The following is a 19,197-nucleotide window of genomic DNA, read 5'->3' as shown; positions in this document are numbered from 1 at the left end:
GGGAGAGGGTCGACGCCCTCTCTCGGTTCTGGCGAGGCTCACCGACCATCGCTGAGACACCGGCAACCTCGCCAGCCATTGCCATCGCCCCACCGGCGATGGGGCGGCAGCCATAGGCGGGGAGGGCTGGCCGGCCGGCCAGACCCTTGTTTTTTTTTTTTTAAACCTTTTTTAAAATTTTTAATCTAATTTAACTAAAATTTATAATAAAATTATTTTTGGACAAAAATTCCCTTGGTCGGTCAGAAAATTTGGTTGGCTGGCGGGGTAAGGCTTTGATTTGAAACTGCTATGGCCATTTTAGGCTCTTATTTAATAAAATAAGGCCACTTCAAATTCTTATTTGACACAAAGATCACTTTGGGTCCTTATCTGAGAAAATAAGGACACTTCGGATCCTTATTTAGAATTTTTCCTTAGTAAAATATATATATATATATATATATATATTTTGTCAGGTTAGTAAAATATCTAGTTGAGCGTCCGATATTAGTGAGCGTCTCAAGATGAACATCCCGAACCAAAAAAAAAAAAAAAGGAAAGTGGAACGGTTTTGGGGCGTTGAAATGATCGGATGGTCATTCTCTCTCTCTCTGGTGGCGTCGCCGACGGGGTTGGAGTCGCAGACTATAGCAGGAGTCCTCGCTCGCTCTCTCTCTCTCTTTCTCTCTGATCGCTCGCAGGTTGGACTCTCTCACTACCAAGTGCGTTCCAAGTTTCCCTTTTTCTCTTTCGATTCGACTCGCGCGTTCCAAATTCTTGAAAAAGTTGGGAAATTTCTGGGACTGAGCTGCTGATTACAGTGTATTCGAGTCGGGGCGTTCGCGGGATAAGTATGGAAAAAGTAGGGTGGAATGGTTTGGCTCGGAGTTGGGGGGGCGGGCGGGGGCGGGCTTCCATCGAATCCGCCGATCGATCAGTTTCCCTTTGCGATCTTTTATAGTTTTTCTGTTTGTCTGTTCAAATGGGTCGTTGCCTTGATCTCTTGTCGAAGTTGACAGAATCTGTGCCCGGGTAGTTGCCCTTTGGGCGCGCCTTTTTCCACCACTGTTTGAGCTGTTGAATCGAGTTCGAGAACGTAAATTGGGGACCACTGTAGCGATATCTTTAGAACTTGTCTTTGGAGGGTTCGTGGGGAAAACCCTGCAAAAGTGTTACAAATGGGGAATGGGATTTCGACCGATCCTGTATGGAGAAGCGAATTTCCAGTTATTGACTATCTTGGTTTTCAGTATCTTGAGTTGACATTGGCATCCCTTTATGAAGTCGCGGCGGCTGTGGTTGTTTTCTGTGCCTCTTTTTATGAAAATCGATTGTAAATGGTGGCTGTTACAGGCTCTATCGATGGTAGAACATGATGGTTTTCTTCTTTTCTTTTTTTGATCTATTGTTGGTCCGGTTGTAGCTTGATAGCAAGTCATCTGTTGCCTTTTCCGTTCGTCAGTACATTTTCCTCACTAAAGTATTACCTCTATCGGGCACGTGTTCAGCAATTTAGTCCTGAAGCGGACGAAACCCTTATCTTTGAAAAGATCACCAGGGTAAATTTCTGTGTAATACAAGTGGTCGATGAGGGCAGAATGCATTCACTAGTTTTTCGTTATGCTGTAGCTTTTCCTGACCAAGTCGAATGCCTGAACTAAAGGTCTGGTGTTAATTTCAAGTTTATTCTCTTTCAGAACCCCTTCGGAACCCTGCTGTTGTTATAGGCACCTGCAAAAATGTCTTGCAGAATTGCCCAAATACCCAAGGTGAGCTCTCACCCTGAAGTTTATGAACCATGTGACGATTCATTTGCTTTAGTGGACGCATTGCTAGCTGACCGCACTAATCTGTTGGAGCACAAACCAACTCTCTGCCTTGAATTGGGATGCGGTAGTGGATATGTCATCACTTCTCTGGCGCTTATGCTTGTAGAAGTGCCTGGAGTACACTATATTGCCACGGACATCAATCTTCATGCAGTGAGAGTTACCCGTGAAACATTGGAAGCACACAATGTTCATGCAGATGTGATAGCTACTGATCTTGCATCAGGATTAGACACCCGTCTAGCCGGTCTGGTTGATGTAATTGTTGTGAACCCGCCTTATGTTCCAACTCCTGAAGATGAAGTTGGGCGGGACGGCATTACCTCCGCGTGGGCAGGGGGTGTTGATGGCCGAACTGTTATCGACAGAATATTGCCGGTTGTGGATAAACTTTTGTCAGATAGAGGTTGGTTGTATATGGTCACTCTCACCACCAACAATCCATTGCAGATATGCCGCCAAATGAAAGCGAGAGGCTATGCCTCTAGGATAGTTGTGCAGAGGTCCACAGAAGAGGAAAGTCTTCACATCATCAAGTTCTGGCAAGATTCAGGTGATCAAACGTGTAAAAAGGAAACGGCGACATTGAAGAAAACAGCCGGCGGTAAGGTCATGGATTCTGTACTCTCGCAAATTCATCGATTGCCATTCTGGAAAAAAGTCGAAAGCAATGACTGACCCGACATGCTGTGTAGTGGAGTCCTCTCAATATATACTGTGTTTTGTGTAATATCGCGTTGGGGCAACAACACCTTGTTGAATAGTTGAAAATCAGGCTTTGGATTCCCTTCTTTATCTAACTGAGGATCATTGAAGTAAGAAGTAATAGCTTGGGGTTTATTGGAAGAGCACTTTTTGTTCGTCTCTGTGTCCAGGCACTGCTTACTACACTTTTCTTTGTTTGATTTTGTTGTGCAAATTAATCGAATTAGCTGGCTCTTTATGATCCTTCTGTGGTCTAGAATAAGTTGGATCTGGCTAGGAGATATACCCTTATGGATCTGTATGAACAGTGTTACGTTAGTTGGTACTGGTGCATATGCGTAAGTGCACCCCCCTCCAGAATTCACCTTTACGGGTAAGCTGGTATCGCTTTAGATATCCGTTAGGGCTCGTCTGTTTCTCCCAAGTCTTGGTTAAAATCCGAGTATATCATGGCCTAAATCACGTTATCTCGACATAACAAAACACGCGATTTATGCGTTTGCGGTTAATTGGCTTTAGCGTCGGCTGTACATTTCCAGCCCAAACTGTAATCAAACCAATGATCGCGCTCAAACCAAGCCAATATTTCGAGACTGGTCATTGATATAGTTCAATTTGAACCGTCAACGCTAAGTTCACATTTATACAAGTCCGACTTTAACTTTACACACTTCGAATCTTCAATGACAAAACTTATCAACTAACCTTGTCAATAACTGCTGACGAGAACTATCATATGGAAATAGAAGCGGCAATGCAAGTAAAGATAAGGTTTGTATCTTCTCTTTCCCTTATTTAAAGAAAATCTATAGCTGGATATGAGCTTATTGGATAAATTACTGAAGCTATATACGCTTGCTCATTGCCCGGGTGATTCATTAGTCTGAAAAGAATCCCAACAAACAATGCGATCAAATATTTATCCACACCAAACTTCTGCCACCAGGCACAACCGAATCTCTGCCCTTAAACCAGTTTTAATATTCTTTTCTTAAGTATCCAATATCACCGGGCTTAGAAGAAGTCGGTCGGCGCTTTATTTTGCAATTTACAACAAAAGGAAGATTTAAAATGAACCAAAAGCAATGGAATGATGAACAATCGAACTCGAGAGCACTCAAAAGAGCATGATTTACACCAGCAGCGAAAACATATAATTTGCCCGGTGAGAGAGGGCGTATAATTAAAAATTTCAGAATAATCTTAATCAAAGCTTCAAATGACAAAGGGGAGTTCTCTCTTTCCTAGTTCCTTCTCTTCTCTCGCTAATATCGCACCCTGTCCAACTGCCTAGAACCAACAGCGCCTCAATTACACTTTATCATCTAATTTATCATTTACAAGGGGTAGGAGCTCCATACGATTTCGTGGGGTACGGGGAGTCCGAGGAGTCCCTGGTGGCTGTTGGGATAGCATGTGCCGCACATAACCATAGAAAGTGCAGCCCAAGAGCGTTATTGCACACCCCACGGCATTCAGATACGCGATAGGATTCCGGAATATGAGCCATGATACCATGACGGCGACTGCAACCTAAATGAATTAATACAAGTAACTCGAATTACTTCAGCACGAAAACATGAGGAAAAGCAGGTAAAAAAACAAAAATTACGTTGCATGAAAAACGCAATATCAGGTAGTGACTGCAATCTGAAAGTTCTCATGCACTTCTGGAATTCCAGTAAATCAACTGAAATTGTCACATCGATTAAGAGAATTGTGACGCATGAATGAAGGATCAACAATCGCAATAAGAATTCCAAACACAGAATAGTAGAAATCGAGCATTATATACTTGTTAAGAACCTTACCTTGAGATTTCCGGCAACATTAAATGTTACTGCAGTTGTTGAGTGAATCACGTAAAAGATGGAGAAATTTAGGCAAAATGCCAACACTCCCGAACTGAAAATAATGATGAGGGATGAGGTAATAGATGTATGGGTGTGAAACCAGAGAAGAACTCCAGAACCTTCAAGAAGGATCGCTGGGACAGCCAATATCATTGTTGCAAAAGGTGCCATGTAGTATACCGTGTTAATGCTACAGACACAAATAAGTCGAGAAAAGTAAATTAGCATCAGTCTCACTACTACAAATTAAGCAGAGCACAAATATCTCAGACATGAAGATAAATGGAAAATCTCAAATTATTTTCAGAGGGTTCTTCAAACAGTAAGATTTCTTCCCCTAAGGCAGAAAAACAGCCATCATAAAAGCCTCTATTTAATAGTCATCAGCATAAATTAGCAGTGCAACTAATTTGGGCGAGAAGAGAAGGACGGAATAATTGCAATTTTTTTTTTGGTAAGGAAATAATTGCAATTTCATCTCTGACAAGGGTACTAAATCCATCGTTTATCTTGCATGCCGAGTTGAGCGTCCTGATATGAAAACATAATAATTTAACATGTTTCTTTAGTCATACAGGAAGAACAACCACCAAAAAAGACAAGTAAAGGTAGTGAAAGGCTCAGCTGAAAAAAAAAATGTAGTCTAGATTGCTAAATCGCTTTGTTTGCAAGACTCAGGAATTTGGCATGGGAGAATGAAGGAATAAGCTAGCCTAACCATGCTGGAATCTCATTCAATACCCTCATGTGTTTTAAGCTTATGCTGAGAGAACCCCAGTAACGAAAGTGGAGTCGATAAATATCTGCAAAGAGAATCGATAGAATCCAAACCAAACTTAACAAGTAAGTAAGTCTAAATGAGCAATTTGCAGCATTTTTCTTGATATTCGTTTCTTACTATCGAAGTAGGATGCGGATGCTTTATTATGAGGCTTACTCAAGGCACACTTCTATAGCATCAATAACAACAGCTAGACAAGTACCTCCAGATGACATGAAATAGCTTACTCATAGATAGACCTATTGTACAATGTCTACATTCCTTAAGCAATTACATGCCTATGCTGTTCCCTTTAACCACAATCCACATTGAACGTGTGGAGAACTGGACAGGCATGCGTAACTTAAAGAATTAACAATTATCCAAGGAATCTCAAAGTTAAAACCATCAACATTTGTGTACGGGGATTCATTCCAGTTATGAGCATTGATCTGTTAGAATTTCCTTCCATAAGCATTGATCTGGTAGAGCCAAGAAAAGATCATCTCTATCAGCTATACTCTAAGAGAACCAGTCGACTTAAAGCAAAAGTTCCTTTTGTATCAGACATTTTCCCTCAGCTATTTCCTTTCGTGTGACAGATGAACAACCTCCATAGTAGCAGTTACATAAGCTAAGCAAGTAGTAATATCATATTTCATTGAGACTCTCCTTTGCCATTTAATCCAACACACCCTGATGGAAAAACTACGACACAACAAAGGTGTATAATGCCTTGGCGTGAAAGGTTCGTGACATCCTAAAAACAGACATGATTATAAAGGTATATTAGAAGAAATAAGGCAGGAAAAGAACCAGCAACGGTGATGTACCTGTCGAACTTGTATCCATGCAACAGGGATTCTGCGAGAATTGTCTTTGTGGAAGTTGCAAGACAACCAAATAAGGCAGCACAGAACCCCAGCATGTTAAAACTAAGCTCTGTAACTGATGTAAGAAGAATTCCCCCTACGATTGGTACCAGAGAAGCCCAAATACGCCAATCAAAGTATTTTTTCCACACAAGCCACTGCAAAACAACTGTTCAGATCCATAGTTAGCTGGGTCTTCCGATTGCTTAATGAAGCATATGATCAAATGCAGGGACCGAAAGCATTTTACTCCGCGAAAGAAATATTTCGCACTAACCAGTCGTTGCTGGAGTGAATGACTTTATCGTCTGCATGAAAGAAACTGGGATGTAACGTAGACTCACGTTCCCGAGGACAATGTTTATACAGAACACAAAGGACATGGGAAAAATCCGTCTCCAGCGATCTTCCGGGTCAACAACAATCAAGGGCTTGAGCTTCAGCACTTTTATAACCAGGTAAGCTCCAATAGCCGAGCATATGAAGTGGATACACGACACGGTCAGAGGAAACTTGAAATCCAATTTCTGCGGAGCAAAAGATGAATATTCTCAAGGTAATCTACGAGATGAGCAAGGACATCCAATATACAGGGAAAACCCATCCGTTTAACAGAATTTCACCTCTCGATGAGCTAATACATCACAAATTAATAAGAAAGCAATCGGAATCGACACTGAAAACACGAATAGACGGGGATTATGTTCATTTAGATTCTTCTAAGAAAAAGGTAAGTCAGCAATGCAGCAATCTCCTCGACAGCTTAAAGGATATGCAATGCCAGACTGAACTTCTTCCTGAGAAAGATATGGATCCAACGATTCGCACGGAGATCAACTGGTGGGTCATTTTCTTTTTTAGTATTTGGGCGTGTGTCTGCTGCGTAAATTTGACCTGATCCGTCAATGCAGCCGACCAGTCTATAATTGAAAAAAAAAAAAAACACAGAGGGACTGAGAGAAGGGCAACAGAGATTCGAATAGAAACTGGATCCGGCGACGGATCACGTTAGTAGATGGTTAAAATCCTTCGTGCCGTCTTCAATCGTCAGCTCGGGATACGAGACAACCCATAAAACGAAAAAAAGCACGAGGAGGAGAAGGAGGCATCGAAAATTGCAGCTTCGCTGATCCAAGTGATGAAATTTAAGAAAGGAGAACACAAGAGAAAACAGCGAAATTAGAGCGAGAAGGAAAACGATGATCAGCTCAGTTTTGAGAGCAAACACATCCGCCGGAAGTTCAGTCAGCTAACCAGAGAAGCGCGACAATCACAAGCGTCCAACCAAAAAGAACATCGCGGATCGAAGTGAGAATTCCCCCGAAACAAGCGGAATCCAGCGAAACGAAACTCATCGCGGCGACGCCGGATTTCCACGGACCAGGACGAGCTCGAGAGAAAGAATCGCGGCACAAAAGCGAAGAGGGGGGGCGGGGGAAACCTGGAAGATCCACTTGTTCATGATGATGACGGTGACGTTGAAGCCCCACCACTGGACAATCGCGAGGAGGGATCTGAAGACGCTCCACTGGCACAGCACGCCGTCCTCCATCCTCGCCGTCCCCAAATCTCTCTCCCTTCTCCGAGCCCCAGGTAAAGAGAAGAGAGACAGACAGAGAGAGAGAGAGAGAGAGAGAGCCTAATCGAGTTCCTCCTCGGCGCTCTCCAAATCGATCAGAAGCACCGCGGATGGAGGAAGGGAGAAGAAGAGGGAGAAGGAGGAGGAAGGAGGGGGGGAGGGAGGATGCGAGGGGGTGCGTAACGGTGGGAAGGAAGGGGTGAGCGCGTGCGCGTGTTTTGGTCCCATGTGACGTGCGCCTCTGCTTCGGCGACGCGTTGAAATCTAAACGTCGCTGCTGCTGCTGCTGCTGGCTCCTCCTCCTCCTCCTCCTCCTCTCCGGTCGCGCTCGCCCTCGCACGCCATGGATTCGGGAGGGGGTGGGTGTGGTTTTGGTTGTGCCTTCGTCCCTTCTCCTCTTCTCTCTTTCTCCCTCCTCTCTCGCTACTTTGCGTTTTGCAGCCTCTTCGTAATTCTAGGTAAAGTCTCCTCCCTCTCTCTCTCTCTCCCTCTCCCTCTCTCTCGGGTCATGTGTGGGTCCCCGCTTCGATGAGGATTATTATTACGGGCGAGAGTTTCATGATTCGAGCGAGAGAGGGAGAGATAACGCTCATCGCTGCTGATTCGACTGTTTGATACCTACCGGTAAATACGGGAACAGAACGATTATCGTTCTGTTCCCAGAAATAATTTCTGAAACGGAAATAGATATTCCTAGGACGAGTTTATGAAGAAAGGAACTCGTTTGATAACGATTAAAAGTTTCTATTTCTGAAATAGAAACCCGTTTGATAGCAGTATAAAATTTCTATTTCCTGGAACATAAATCCGTTCGATAACAACACAAATTTCTATTTCCCGAAACAGAAATCCATTTTTTTAGAAATGGCCTCTGAAATGAAAATCAATCAAAACACCCAAAGGTTTATTCATTCAAAGGATCGTGTTGTTTTTTAGGGTTTTAGGGTTTTTTAGGAGTAAATGCCTCTTTTGGGAGTTAAAACCCCTTTTAAATCCGTAAAGTAAGGAGTCTTCAAAAATATCACTTGGGCACCTCAAAATTTTTAATTTCACTCCAAGTAAGTGGCCACTGGTATTTTAAGCCATTTCGTAAAATTTTGAAATTTTTGATTTTTTGATTTTTTTTGAAAAAATTCACCAAATTTCCTATTTTCCCAAAATCTGAATTTTTTATTTTCTGGAAATTTTTATGAATATTTCTGGAATTTTTCAATTTTTATGGATTTTCTGAAAAAAAAATTTTGAGATTTTTAGGAATTTTTCGGATTTCCTAAATTTTTTTATGATTTTTCTTTTTTTTTTAGAATTTTTTTTGTTTTCCCGCCGGGAATGAACCGGACCGAACCAGTTTGGACCAGCCTGACCAGGTTAGACCAGGGCCAAATTTAGAAAGAGATATGTTTTGAAGAGAAAAGATAGGTTCTTTTATAAATGGTTTTCATTTCTCGTCCAGAAACAGAAAACCTACTCTTTTTTTTGTTCTGATTTTTGGTCCAGATTTTTGTTCCAGAAATAAAAAAAAATAGAATTGCGTTACCAAACGGGTTTCTGTTCCAAATCTGTTTCCGGGAACAAAAAACTAGTTCTAAACAGAAACAAAATGGTTATCGTGCACGTCCTAAAATGCTGTCGCGAGCTAGGCGGCTCGCTAGATCGGCCCGGTTCTCCACGGGGCTCGAAGGTGATTCGGGAGGGACGGAGAGAGCTCGGACGAAGGATCTCTAGCTCGACCCAACCTTGATTTGACTGGATCGACGAAGAGCAACCACGTGTGATACCGATGGCCTCGACAACAAGTTAGGCTCGATTGTTGCCACATCTCCCCTTGACCCGCTCGGCAGTGATTTATGCTAATTTGAAGATCGAAGAGACTAGCCGATAGGGACATTAAGCATTTATAAATTCCATTTTTGTTAGGGCAAAAGCCACAAAAAGAACTCTAAATATTTACCTTAAATTTTTTTCTATGATATTCAAAATCTCGAACTTGTACATATATGACATATTTACATCGGTTAAGTTTCGGTCAATAAGCACCATTAAATATCTGCTTACATAGACGCTGGAAAGCAAACGGGGTTGATAAGGCACCGACGTGGCTTAAATTAAATAAAAACACATTTTGACTGAAAAATAATATGACGAACCTTGAGGTTTTTTTATATCACAAGAAAAATTTTAAGGTAAATGTATCACAGTGTGTATAATTTATGATTTTTTATGTCTTAAAAAAAAGTTCAGGGTAAATGTGTCACGGCTAGTATAATTTGAGGTTTTTACGATTTTTTTTTATTGTAAAGTAGCCAACTATGACCGAATATTTATGTAACGTGGAACTTTTCCAACGGTTTTAATTTTGCAGGAAGCCAAAAATATATACATAAATTTTTTTTTCCCAAAGGTCCCGGTGGAAGCGAGCGATGGAAATTGGAAGGTAATAATGTGTGGAGTATAGGGCGGGGCATTGACCCGAGGGCGTACTGCTTTTGTTGTGGGCGAGGGCACGTGGGATGGGTTTCCTCTTTTTGAAAGTTCCTCTCTTTTACCGTGTTTTAGTGGAGTCACGGTGTCACATGTATTGCCTACTACTACTGCCCAGATAGTCAGTCACCGGTGATTTGAGTTAATGATATCTCGAATCGTGCTTCTTCATTTCGATGCTCGAGAAAGAAAGTTTATTTACCGTGTCAAGAACGGGTGTATACAGCTTAGTGAAATGTTTCTGGTAAAAAACCAAAGCGAGTCGAACACCGGCGAGTATTAGGATTTTGCAAAACATAAGTTGAATATCTAGATCGGTCGGTTTTAACCACGCGATCCATGGCTTATTTGGGTCCACTGTCGACTCGCGCGTCCGACTTTTGCCTCGTTGACGCGCCCCGCTTCACGAGGCGACTGTAGGGCGAACCGGAGCGCTCCGTGGACGTTCTTTACAGGAATTAGCGTGTGCCAAAGGCGAAGCCTACGGCAAAATGGATTGAAGAGGCGTGCGTGATCGTTAATTGGTTAGGCTTTCGACTTGAACCTTCCCCGATGCTCCTCTATTCGCGGCTCCCGTTGCCATTCCCAAGGTTCACGAGTTTGCTTCCGAGTTGGTGGAAACTGGTGGACATCTCTTTACTGCTTTTTATTATGGTGAAGTGATTGATACGTGAGAGCCTTCAAAGGGGGTAGAAACCGACCCAAGATCGATGAATCAACCTGAGATTGAGATCCCACCTCTTTGCATTCTCTTTTGGTGTTGTTGCTACGTGGGAGGGGGCTTTTAGTCGTCGGACTTCGTTGGGACGTCGACTCGACCATGAAAGCTCACGCCGACCGAATTTGCCCCATCCTTTGTCAAATCAATAATGACAAAAGACTAGACCTGTTAAATGGGTGGGTAGGGTCGGGTTTGGGTCGGATCATAAATTGTCTGACCCAAATTGACCCATTAACCCGTTTATAATCCATTTATGCGCAATGCAATTTTCTTGACCCATACCCAACCCATACCCGATCAGATCCATATTGCTAAACACACTTCCATATTTAATTAAATATAGAAAAATTCATACCCAAGCTGAAATGAGAATGCGGAGTGAGTGAGTGCAAGAATGAGTGAGGGCGAGAGAGATGCGTTGAGTTTAAATCAGTTGTAAACTCATTTACAACCCATTTAACACTAATACAAGACTTCTACTCATTTATGACCCATTTACTAAATATAACTAACCAATTTATGACCAATTTACTAATATATGGGTTAAGAAATGGGTTTATGACCCATTTTAGCAAATCTAGAAAAGACCCATATATATAATGCCAGTTTGATTTGTCCTTCGATCCATATAGGATTAATACGTAGATCGGTCCTTTGATCGTCACTCTCCATCTTCAACTTCGGACATCTACTCCTATCATTTTTCAAGTATAGGTACGCGTATCTCTTTTTATCCAATAAATGTACACGAATTAACCGTAACGACACTAATTAAAAAAATCAGTTACCCGTGACATTTTATTCTATCCTATCCTATTTTATTTTTATATGTGTGAAGGAAACACGATTGAGATTTTGCACGAAAACATTAACAACAAAAGAAACCCAAGGTTGGCAAAAGCATATGAAAGAAATATGCCACAAAAGATTCCCCTGCGTGAGCCCCCCACTCATACTTTTCACGTATTGGTATTGCGCAACAGGAGAAAACGACCGCCCATGATCTCTCCATCTCTTAGCCTTTTCCCCCTTATAGCGTACGATAACTCCCATTTTCATCATCATTCAAGATAAGATTCGAGAAATCAAAATACCTGTAGAGAAAAGAAACATCTCACGTGGTAAAGTTCATACGCCTTTACTTTTGATCCGAAAAAGGACCGTCTTATTGTCGCAATTGTTTCTAAACGTTCGAGACCCATGTCTCGCAATGTAGTTGGACAAAAAAGAAAAAGAAATCCTGAACGGGAGAGAAAGTTTCGATTCGATTAACCTATAAGATATGATTTTCGTGTAAGATCATCGAGGGAGCTTGGCGCACGTCTTGCGTCAACGCTCAACAGTGAAGTCAACCATGTACGGCCGAGCATGGCCAAATTAGACATGGCCACGGTTTGGAACCGGCCAGTTCCGGTTCGTGGCCATGTATGAACCGAAACCGGCGGTTCCGAGCCAGTTCTGGTTCCGGCCCGGTTCAGAACCGGCCGGTAAAAATTTAAAAAATAAATTATGAAATAAAAATAATAATAAATTATCAAATTACGAAATAATGAATTATTCAATATAAAATGTAATCAAAATGTACATTGTAATCAAATTTGGGAAAAAAAGAGTTTCTTCACTTATCTGCAGTTTTTTTTTTTTTTTTGGAACCGGGCCCGTAGGCCACGGGCCGGTTCCGGTTCGGTCTTGGGTTTGACCCGGGTCAATTCCGGGCCGAAACCGTCCCGTGGCCATGTCTAGGCCAAATTGCCAGTTCCCCTTTTCGGATTTTTCTCAATGAAGATTCTCTTAAAAAAAATCTTTGCTTTGGGGTTCAACTGCGTCAAAGCTGCAGTCAACCGTGCTATACTTTTCGTACTAAGAAATTTGTATTGGGTAGATTTCACGCCGACTACGTACCTCGGAGTCGGAGCTGAGAACGTCCCCTATGCGCATTCTTTTATTGCCTCGAGAATCGAGCAAGGTTGGTTCTGCCCTTGTAATTTGGACAATGTCTCGCTTTCGCCCCTCTTCGATTTCGTTCCGTCTCGATTTGGCCCTTCTTTCCCCCATAAACATGCCTCAACTCTCGAGTTGCCCCAGGTTTCCAACTCTTCATTCGTTTGTGGAATCGAGTGTAATGAAATTTATGGTAAAAAACGAAAATTAAGTACAGAGAATTTGTTAAACTTCTAATAGGTGAAATTGTCTAGTTAATCCTAAATCTTTAGGCACATTTTGATATGGTCCTTCCGGTCAATTTTCGCCGGAAATCGCCAACTTGATTGTGTGCCGTGTAGGACGACCGGCGATAACTAAATTACCATGTCAGTGATTCCAACGAAAATTGATTTGAAGAATTATATTGAAATTTCCCACAAAGATTTAGGGTTAAATTTGCAAAATTTGAAAGTTTATATTAGAATTGGCATTTGTACGATATATTTAGGGCCGATCGGACGATTTTCCCACCTCTAATGCGATCAATAAAGGAAGAATAATGAATTTGCAAGCAAGATTTGATAACGAAAATTGTAAAAATGGGCTAGAAGATTTGATGATTGTGTTTTTTTTTTTCTTTTGCTAAAGATATAAGGCTGATAGGATAAGCACAGAAGTTTAATCAAGTGTCAACCCTCACCATTTCCTTTTAACGCAGTTAAAAGAACCACATGTACAGGAATATCAGAAGACGGTGTTAGGAAAAGAAAAACCAAATGATAACACGGTCAGTCAGGGTCTAGACTCGAGAGGGTGGACGACCCTACTAGAATCACCTAACTTTTTTCCATCCGTCAAAGTGCATGGCTCCTAGACTTACGGCGGACCTACTGCCATTAAAGAGTCGTCACATTTGTTTTCGAGTGCAAAGATGACCGTCTCGCTCCCTTGACCAAACTTGCTCAAAGTGGGCCTCCTTTCCTTGAGGGCTACATATCATAATTCCCAAGTTTCAACAGCTAAATAAAGAGAAGGGTGTGATTGCAAAGGTGTGCCGGCGTCGACTTTGACCAATTGCTAGGGTTTGCGTGAGCGTGAGTAGATGGCCAGATTGATCTCAAGCTCCTGGAGCTGGCGAAGAAAGCAACAGGCTTTTTTGGGTGCGTTCTGGACTTCAAGATCTCAAGTGTTGCTTCGTAGCCAAACTCTTGGCTCTTTTAGACTTTTGTAATGCTCAACGAGGGCATTCCTTTGAAACCTTGGATGGTTTTTGAAGTTTAGGCACGGTGGGGCGTACTTCATAAGCCAAACTCTAGCTCTTAGACTCTTTCAATTACTCAATGAGGGCATCCTTTGAAAAGCCTCGGATGGTCCTTGAAGTTTAGGCACACGAAGTGGAGACTCTATAATATATTTCAGGTCTCTAAGCACTCAATTCATGGACCCATCAATGGCTTGAAACCACTAAGGTAACCCGATTGATGTGAAAGGAACATGTTAGATGGTTCTACTTCTATTGTTTTCTTGGAGAAATTGTTTCTTGACGAAACAAAGCCCTCATCTGACGTTGTCAGTATGTTAAAGAGAGAATCATATCCCAGGTTCTCTGTCTGATAAGCTGAGAATGAACGGTTCAAACACTCTCAATTTCCCAGCAGCTGGCTTGATTTAAGAAACCTACTAGTCAATTTTCCGGCTTATGAAAGTTTCAAAAACTCCTTTTCTTTTTCATTGATCAGTGGCCTTCAATCGCATATCATTGATCGCGGTCATTAGTTACTATTGCCACCATTCACCGTTGGTCAAGGAGAGAGTCGAATTCCCTTTATCGTTGCAAGAGGACCGGGATTGTCGGCTTCACAACGATGTTATTTGACCAAGAAAACACTAGAATGTCCTCCATCATAAAGAAAGAAAAACCACCACATTGGGGGAAAACATGGTTGATTTGACAAGTCCAAAACGGGGCTCAACAAACAAAACTCTGCCTTCGTATTGCAGATGGGCCTTCCGTACATCGATAGTTACATTTTTGGTCCATCCAAGGATGGTCAAAAGTACTAGGCACTGTTTCTATGCCTAATCTCCAGTTTATACGTCAGACGAGTAGGGAGTAATGAAACCTCTCAGTATTCAAGATCGGCTGCATTTCCAGCTTATGAGAACACCGGCAAAGAGGACTTCAGATGACAAACTTGGAGGCAGGGGATTTTGCATCTTCTCCCACTGTATTTCCTGGTACACACATAAAAGCTGGCCAATTAGATATATTAGCAATTAGTTTCAGATAGCAACTGATACTTGGTACCCTCAGAACCATGACCCAAAAAAAGCACACACATCACACAGCAGTTTGTCATAATATATGTATGAAGAAGAAGATCTATGTGTGCATCGACATCCATCTACCCGTTTATCTATCTCTGTAAGTGTGATATGACTATTCTCTCGTGAAGATCTACAAAAGCTATCGCCAACGGCAACTCTTTTGATGCATTAGAAAACCACTCTGCCATGAAATGGAAGGCCACAAAATTGCTAGGCCACAAAAGCAGTACTCTAGGTCTCAACAAAAATGGGTGGTACACTGCCACTTCTCTTCCCTCTCTCACCTAAGCGACGATCATAGCAGCACAAACAAATGTCAAAATACTCTTCAAATCTGAAAATAGAGGATTGCGTCCTAGAACTGGTATATCCATTTATTTTGAATAAATATTTAAAATCACTTGTACTTCATTCTCTTACCTTGCAGGAATCTTTTTCTCATATCATGTCTTACTGATATTTAGACTCCAAAGTGAACCGGGAAAAGATTGTTTTCCTAATTCAGTTCTACTGGTTAGAGGCACCGATACATTGCTTCCTCATTAAGAAACCAGTTCTAGTTTGTGAGATGTGTCCTTGCTAATTCAGAAATATAGATCGACCGCCTTCCCTGCAGAGAGATAAAATTGCGTAGCAAACAGGTTCTAAAAATCCAATTCTCACTTTCCAGGGATAGTCTAATCATTCACACCCCGTGTCCCTATTTGCGTCCTGAAAACTCACTCTCCTTGGAAAGAGAAAGATCACCAAGTACATCACATCCAGGGTTCAAAATGGGCTGCAAAAGTGGGGTAGCCCACAATTCTCCAACCCAAACAATATCAGCATTCAATTACCGCCCCCCACCAGGACTTCAAAACCTAAGTTGTAAGGCATCTTAAATAATTATTCTGTATGCGCTTCGTCACCTTCCCTCCCAAGGTTATCCAAATGATCCACAGGCCACACATTTCTAGACCCTTTACTTGGTTTATGGTTGCTATAAAGGAAAGAGTAAGACTGAAGCAAGAGGGGGAGCAGTATTCCTCCTAAGTGTCAATCCAAACTGTATACAGACAAAACTTACAGGGTACAAGCATACAGCTAGCCTACCATAGAAATTAATTCGAGCAGACTAGTAGTAAAACAGAAAAGCAGATAAAATGTTCCACGACTTCAAGAAATTTAATCGATACTAACCACAAACAATCACACGCTACCCTTCTAATCAAATCACATTACCGCAATCAAAGAACCCAATGGAGGGTCTAAAACTATCACTCGTTGTAGATCAAAATCTCCCTATCCAATCAAATAACACTTATGGCAGCCAAAAACAAGAGATGCCTTGTAGTCTTAACTCTACCATACTCTTCTTCAAAACTGTTTACATAGTTACAGAAGCACGTTTCTGCCCACATTCATACCCATCGTGCACATGCATTTTAAGAGTGGCCAATTAAACAATTCACAGTCAATCCCACGCAACTCCAAACAGAAAGTGGGGAGAATCTAAAAAGATCAATGAAGCGGCTTCGCTCTGGCAACCCTGATTGCATTTCCACAAAATGTCAGCTTCTCAACTCGTACTCAAGATGTTCACAACTTCGAACAGAACCTTAAGAGTACCCTGGTTTTCTGCAATCTAGTACTCACGGATCGTCAACATCGAGAAATTTAATAGACAGAGAGAGAGAGGGAGAGTACCGGGTTGCGGAGCAGGGGCCTCGCCGTAGATGACCTTGAGCTTGTCGAGCGGAAGGAGAGCAGAATCGGAGACGGCTTCCGCGAACAGCTGCTGCTTCCAATCCCACATGGCCTTCTTCGTGGCCTTGTTCGACTTGACGAGCGTGTCCTTCTCGGCCTCGAGGGACTCGATGTACCTCTGCTGGTTCACCGATCTCGCGCACAGCGCCGCGAAGGCGCCCACCAGGCAGACGTCGATGACGACGTTGTTGTTCGCGACCTTCGTGAGAGCGGCCAGCGCCCTGTTCGCAGCCTCCATCGTCGGAGATCGCCGCCGGTCGAGGGTTTTTGCCGGGGGGGTTTTTGGTCGTTTTGCAAAGTGTATCTGGCCAAAAAAATAACAATAAAATCTCTCTACCTCCAAAATTATCTTAAGTAGGGCGACTTTCGTTTTTAAATTTTGACTGCCTCCTCGATTTTCGTGCTTTGATTTTTTTTTAATACGAAACTCTTGATATTTATCAAAATATTTATAAATTGACACGCGAATTTGAGTGTAATTTTTCATAATTTTCGGAATAAATTATATTTCTTTTGTTTGGTTGGAATATTAAAATCTTTTCACAAGGTGAAAAATTGGAATATCTATGAATAGCCATTACAACAATAAGTTTATATTTGGAACGGCACGAATCTCACTGTTTAAGGACTTTCGCATACCAACGTGTCGAATTTTGGAGAATTCACTTTTGCTTTCGATTTTTAACTTTTAGCGTTAAATATTCAATTTCATTTAATATTTAATGATTAGAAAAATAACGACATAATCTCAATAGTTGCAATTTGACAAAATGATTTCGTCTTTGATATTTTCATCTCCCCTTTACTTTGTCCTTTTTAACCTCCTATTCTCCACCAACAAGTTGACTTTGTCACTACTAATAATTTCGCTCGCACAATCTGCACACCACCCGTTCCTTTGATTCGTCTCACTCAATTTTTTCTTTGACACTCAAACTCTCTCAATAATCATATATCGAAGGTCGATGACCCACAAGAGTACCATTCCCAAAAGAGATAGAGATTGCGTCAAATGAGGGAGTGAAGTGATAAAGAGGTGAATGACTAGAGAGTGTCTTATCAGAGAGAAAGTGCAACAAGCTTTTAGCAATTCAATGCAAATGAGAAAGAGAGTTAGGAAATTAAGTTTAGCTCTTTTTTATTTTTATCACTAAACAAACCTAGATTACCGATTCTATTATATTGATGTGCCAACTTTTTAAAGAAGTAAAAAGAATTCCAATCTTTTGAGCAATTTTTACGTGTATATATCTATATATATGAAATCATAATCGTCGGGTAATGACGTATCGTAATCATAAATTGCTCCATCTAAAATCGTTTTGGACCCTCGAATAGAAAATGATTGTTCACTCGAGCAAGATAAAAAGAAGAAGAAGGGGAGCAATGTGTGCCAATGGCCAATGCAATGCTGGCTTGGTTTATTTTTCATTTTTTGGGGCCATCCGCTTTGAAATTTCGATTCCAAAGCAAAATTACCGCTTGAACCAGGTCACGTGACAGCCACGCGGTCGAGAAGGCGGGAGCGCTCTTTGGGAAAATTTCAATTAAGGACCTCAAGTGGGATCAAATTCTCAAAAAGGGGTCCAAAGTGAATATTGTGTCAAATAAGGGCCTGAAGTGCTTAATCAGTCTCAAATAAGGACCTGAAGTGCCCAAAATGTCTCAAATAAGGACTCGAGTCCCGGCCGGCCAAAATACCCGCCGGCCGGCGAGAAAGTTATCTGCTCCTAAGACCGAACAAGAAACTTTTTAAATTTTTTTATTATTTTCTTTCTTTTTCCTTTTCTGTTTTTGTTCTTTTCCTTTTCCTTTTCTTTTTATTTTTTATTTTCTTCCTCCGCCGGCCATAGCCGGCCGGAGGAGGTCGCCGGCCTCAGGTGAGGCCAGCCTCGCCGGCGTCGGGCGAGGCCGGCCTCGCCGGCCGGGCGAGGCTCGACCTCGCCGGCCTCGCCCGATTGCGGGTGAGGTCGAGCCTCGCCGGCGTCGGGCGAGGCCGGCCTCGCCCGGTTGCGAGCGAGGTCGAGCCTCGCCGAGATCCGGCGAGGCTCGACCTTGCCCGACGCCGGCGAGGCTCGACCTCGCCTCGCAACCGGGCGAGGCCGGCCTCGCCCGACGCCGACGAGACCGGCGAGGTCGAGCCTTGCCTGCAAGGCGAGGCCGGCCTCGCCCGACGCCGGCGAGGTCGGCTCGCTGACGCCGGCGAGACCGGCCTCGCCCGACGCCGGCCGAGGCGGCCTCGCCGGCCCGGGGAGGCGGCCTCGCCCACGCGGCGAGGCGGCCTCGCCTCGAGGCCGGCGACCTCACGCCGGCCGGTATGGCCGGAGGAAGAAAAAAAAAAAAAAAGAAAAGGAAAAGGAAAAGGAAAAGAACAAAAACAGAAAAGGAAAAAGAAAGAAAATAATAAAGTTAATGTCT

The 19,197-nt window shown here is 42.5% G+C and overlaps 3 protein-coding genes across 4 annotated transcripts; 1 reads left to right on the top strand and 2 right to left on the bottom strand.

Moving 5' to 3' along the window:
- The first annotated feature begins 552 nt into the window (after positions 1–552).
- On the top strand, positions 553–2,759 carry LOC115667802 (uncharacterized). 2 transcript variants are annotated; one of them, XM_030589365.2, is made up of 2 exons: positions 553–704; positions 1,680–2,759. In XM_030589365.2, exon 2 carries the CDS (start codon positions 1,722–1,724, stop codon positions 2,487–2,489), a length of 768 nt encoding a protein of 255 aa, XP_030445225.1. In that variant the 5' UTR covers positions 553–704; positions 1,680–1,721; the 3' UTR covers positions 2,490–2,759. The 2 variants fall into 2 exon arrangements, with proteins under 2 accessions (XP_030445225.1, XP_030445210.1); XM_030589350.2 differs by having other exon boundaries at positions 580–683.
- Positions 2,760–3,662: 903 nt separating this feature from the next.
- LOC115667791 (UDP-galactose transporter 1) lies at positions 3,663–7,962 on the bottom strand. Its single transcript, XM_056308202.1, has 5 exons — positions 7,443–7,962; positions 6,279–6,528; positions 5,963–6,170; positions 4,328–4,559; positions 3,663–4,049 (listed from the first exon to the last, which is right to left on the bottom strand). Exons 1-5 carry the CDS (start codon positions 7,551–7,553, stop codon positions 3,828–3,830), a joined length of 1,023 nt encoding a protein of 340 aa, XP_056164177.1. The 5' UTR covers positions 7,554–7,962; the 3' UTR covers positions 3,663–3,827.
- Positions 7,963–14,632: 6,670 nt separating this feature from the next.
- LOC115667835 (uncharacterized) lies at positions 14,633–17,077 on the bottom strand. Its single transcript, XM_030589377.2, has 2 exons — positions 16,720–17,077; positions 14,633–14,940 (listed from the first exon to the last, which is right to left on the bottom strand). Exons 1-2 carry the CDS (start codon positions 17,015–17,017, stop codon positions 14,888–14,890), a joined length of 351 nt encoding a protein of 116 aa, XP_030445237.1. The 5' UTR covers positions 17,018–17,077; the 3' UTR covers positions 14,633–14,887.
- Positions 17,078–19,197: the final 2,120 nt, after the last annotated feature.

This window comes from Syzygium oleosum, unplaced genomic scaffold, assembly GCF_021117445.2.
Source record: "Syzygium oleosum isolate NSW1041296 unplaced genomic scaffold, Sole_v2.1 Sole_v2.02, whole genome shotgun sequence".
In the NCBI taxonomy this organism is placed as follows: Eukaryota; Viridiplantae; Streptophyta; class Magnoliopsida; order Myrtales; family Myrtaceae; genus Syzygium; species Syzygium oleosum.
The sequence above is the reverse complement of the archived record's forward strand: the minus strand, read 5'-3'. Positions and strand labels throughout refer to the sequence as shown.